This window comes from Anthonomus grandis, chromosome 15, assembly GCF_022605725.1.
Source record: "Anthonomus grandis grandis chromosome 15, icAntGran1.3, whole genome shotgun sequence".
Taxonomy (NCBI): domain Eukaryota; kingdom Metazoa; phylum Arthropoda; class Insecta; order Coleoptera; family Curculionidae; genus Anthonomus; species Anthonomus grandis.
This window is the reverse complement of record NC_065560.1, coordinates 12,401,684-12,405,574: the sequence shown is the minus strand read 5'-3', so window position 1 is coordinate 12,405,574 and position 3,891 is coordinate 12,401,684. Positions and strand designations below refer to the sequence as shown.

The 3,891-nt window shown below is 32.7% G+C and overlaps 1 protein-coding gene across 1 annotated transcript; it reads right to left on the bottom strand.

Moving 5' to 3' along the window:
- Positions 1-308: 308 nt before the first annotated feature.
- On the bottom strand, positions 309-850 carry LOC126745048 (40S ribosomal protein S27-like). The gene is made up of 2 exons (XM_050452730.1): positions 719-850; positions 309-623 (listed from the first exon to the last, which is right to left on the bottom strand). Exon 2 carries the CDS (start codon positions 621-623, stop codon positions 369-371), a length of 255 nt encoding a protein of 84 aa, XP_050308687.1. The 5' UTR covers positions 719-850; the 3' UTR covers positions 309-368.
- Positions 851-3,891: the final 3,041 nt, after the last annotated feature.

The following is a 3,891-nucleotide window of genomic DNA, read 5'->3' as shown; positions in this document are numbered from 1 at the left end:
TTCTGTTGCCTGTTTCATGTTCTGGATTTTAATCACCCTGGTCCTGAAAACTAGTATAATAACAGTTGGCACAAACAAAGAATGAAAACAGAAAAAATGTAAAATTTTTTCTTCATTTTTCAAATCAACTTGTCAGAACAAGTTGAAAGTTATTATGAATTCATTCTGTATCACATTGTGCAATACCTTTTTTATGTATGTCCTGCATAAACACTGGTTTAAATGGAAATTCCTACACACTAGAAAAGTACTTCTTCCCTAGCCCTATAGATGTATGATTGTGCAACATTGCAAAAAAAACATTTGCAGACCTCAGAATAAGAATTTATTAAAAACAAAGCTTAAATAAAATACAAATTACACATTATTTAATGCTGTTTACGTCTGAAACTGCATCCTTCTGTTAGCCTAGCTTTACCTCCAGTGGATGTGCACAAGATTGTTGAACATCCCTTGCATGGTACAGCACTTTGGGCATGTGAGAAGATGGTAGAAATGGCGTAGCAGCCGGGGCACTTCACGTCCATAAAATAGCTGTTCGGGTGCTGTACCAAACGCTTTTTTTTGTGGGCCCTTCTTTGGCTGTCGGGGGTAGGGTGCAATAAGTCGACTGCTAAAGGCATCTAAAACAAACCGTAAAAAATATTTTATTAGTGGTGGAACGTGAAGAAGCGGTCGGGGAAGGATATAGCACACTTTTTCGGGTTACAAAACTCACTTTTTATGTTTTTTTCCCTTAAAAAACGGAAAAATTAGTTGAAATGCACGTGGTAGTTCGGCTATCAACCATGTAAAGAGTTTTGACAGGTCGTTGACGTTCGGCGCGGGGTAGGAACAGGGTTCCCAACATGGCGATATGAAAATTCCTAAATTTAATTATAGCGTCTTATTTTTTTATATGATATTAATTAAACAAATGTAATTAATTCTATATAAGGTTTATATAATGATTATATTATTAATCCAGTTATTGGAAAAGATTAGTAACTACAGCTTTTGTAGTAAAGGCCAGAACGCCAGGTTAGAATTCAATGACAGTTCGGGGCTGAGCAGCTAGACAACTTAGGAGAGGAGACTCGTGAATTCTAATCCTGTTGACGTTGTTAGGTGAAGCCGTAGTTTTATTTCTTGGTGTCAAATATTGAAGTGGCCAGTTGTGTATTTCGACTATGCACTGTAAAAACCAGTATTTTAATTTTTTAAATTTCAACTCAATATATAAAAGTAACTACTAAATACACTTTAAAACATTATGTGAATCCAAAGTACCTATGTTAATGCAATAGTAATTTATTAAATTGCCAAATACTATCCTCCAAATAAAATATTCCTTAAAATCTGTTCAATAAAAGAAGTGTTTTCAGTCAGAAACAAATACTTAATTGCAATTTTCTCTATAAAATAGCTAATTTTCTTTGAGACGATAGGGAATGACACTAAATATGTTTTTTACTTAAAACAAAAATGTATATGTAGTGGACCAGATGAAATTGAAGCAGATCTCTTTGTCTTCAGATAATTTTTTTTATCAGAACGACTCCTACTTCAAAAAATAGGAAAGTCAAAGGAGCTATTTTCTAGTGGTTCTCTAACAAAAAATTGATATTTTTAGAAAATATGTCGCAACTAGAGGAACCAAAACCTTCTAAAAAATCGGACGTTTACTAACAGCGACTTTTTAGCAGTAACAACGTTTGATAATTTACTATCTAAAGAAAAAGTATTTGAAATTCCCATTGACTTCTAGTCCCAATTCTTATGACCTCTTTTTTGTCTACAGATATTCTTTCAAAAATTACTGAGCTTGTTAAAATCCCGGCATTTAAAAAGTAAATTAATTTTATGTGACAACCCCAATATTAATTTTTCCAGTGTGTGTGCGGCCCAAGAATCTATTTAGTCTATTTAGAATTCTTTTAGTATAGTAATGCTTATTAACTCTCCCAGAATAACTAAAACTAGTTCTGCTACTGGGTCATTTTCAATAACCTTTAATATTTGGGAAACTTGATTACCACAAACGTATTTTATATCCAATACAAATTTTTTTTTGTCTTAATTAAAGTGGGATCTGTTCCATTAAAGTCAAAAGAAAAAAGTAGTTAAACTCACCGATTACTATTTTTCTTTAAATAATGAAGAGTCAAAAAAACATTTCCGTCACAGTTACAATATCATCTTTTTCAATAAAACCAAATATTTTTTATATCTTAAAAGTCTGATTTTATCAAAAACTCGTAGATAATTAAAAATATTAGACGTAAATATTTTTAATCTACGACTATTTCTTGTAACCGCGATTTGTTAACATTTCCGTCAGACGGTGTTTTATCCGCCGCACGGCCGGTAGGTGGCGAGGTGAGTGGTTGTCCACGTTTTATTTAGTTCCATGCTGTCGACAGGAGTTGAATACAGAGTGTTTTTCTTGTAAAAATTAGTTTTTTTTAGTTATTTTCGTCAAAGAACCGGTAAGTTTTTAATGCGTATTTTTTCTCTTAACATTTCTGTCCCATGGGTCTGTATCGATATGGTAAAAATTAAAAACAAATTCAAATTAAACAAATTCAACATTTTTCCAAAATTACTTGCTTGCTTGCTAGGTTATTGGCTCTGCTACTAGGCAATCTGCTAGCACGATTTGGAGATTCGGGAAAACCGTCGGGTATGTACCCTGTTTCCCGAATCGATAAATTTCACAAAATTTAATACTTAAATGCATGTTATAGAAAACGGCAAGGGGTAGAAAAGGGTTTAGGAAAGGAATCTGAAAGATAGGAAAGGAAAATGAAGGACCACGTGTTGACAGGGTGAAGGGTGACGCGGAAGTGTTTTCGAAAGTTAGTTAAGATGTTTGCTTTCCGAATTTCTAACCTCACTTTACCTTGTTGTTATTACAGAGCCGTAATAAGCCCACTTTAACCGAAAAAACATTTCCGTCACTTCACATTTCTGTCACACCGCCAGAAATCTAGAATGTGACGGAAATGTTATTAATGTGACTGAAATGTTTATTTTTCATAATTTTTATTAAATTTAAGGTATCATGATTTTTTGAATCTAAAAATTTAATTTGATTTAAGAAATAAATTAGTGAACTATCTTTGATTATATAAACGCCTTTCAGGAAGATTGTCTCTTACAAATAAAATTTTTATATTGGATAATATGATAGGATTATCCGACCTAGTTTTATTTTCTTTTTTATTGTTTTCAGTACTTAATATGGATCGTTCTCCAATCGATGAGAAAAGGGATGCGAACAACGTTACAGTGATTGTTAACATAAATGAATCCCCAAATAAAAAGCATCCAGAATCTCCAAATAAAAAATCTCCAAAGACCTTGTTAAAAGAGAAGCTTAAAGTTATGAAGGAGAACGCCTTAGAACGCCGAGCAAAAGAAAAAGCCGAAGAAAAAAATCAAAAAAAAGCTAACCAATTTAAAAACCATAAAAACTAAACCTGTTAAAACTATACCAAAAGTTGTACATACGGATTCGTTGCCTTCAACATCTAAGTGCACTTTAGATGTAAGACATACGATGGAAGGGAAAGTAAAGGAAGTAAAAACATATAGAAAAGCAAAATCAGCAGCGAAGAAGTCAAGTTCCGCAGAGACTGAAAGAAAACGTATGTTGGCCAAAGAGAGAAAAGGAAAACAAAGGGCAAGAATTAGAGAAAATGCTGCAGAATATGAAGAAATAAAGAAAAAAGATCGTGAAAGATATTATAAAAAAAGGAAGAGGGAAAAGTTAAACCCATTGCTGAGCTTTCCAAACGTGACCAAAAACAGAGAAGAAAAATGTCGAGAAAGAATAATCACACATACTATGATAAAAAGAAACAGGAAAATACTGAAATATCAGAAAGAAAAACTACAGTTAAGGTTCTA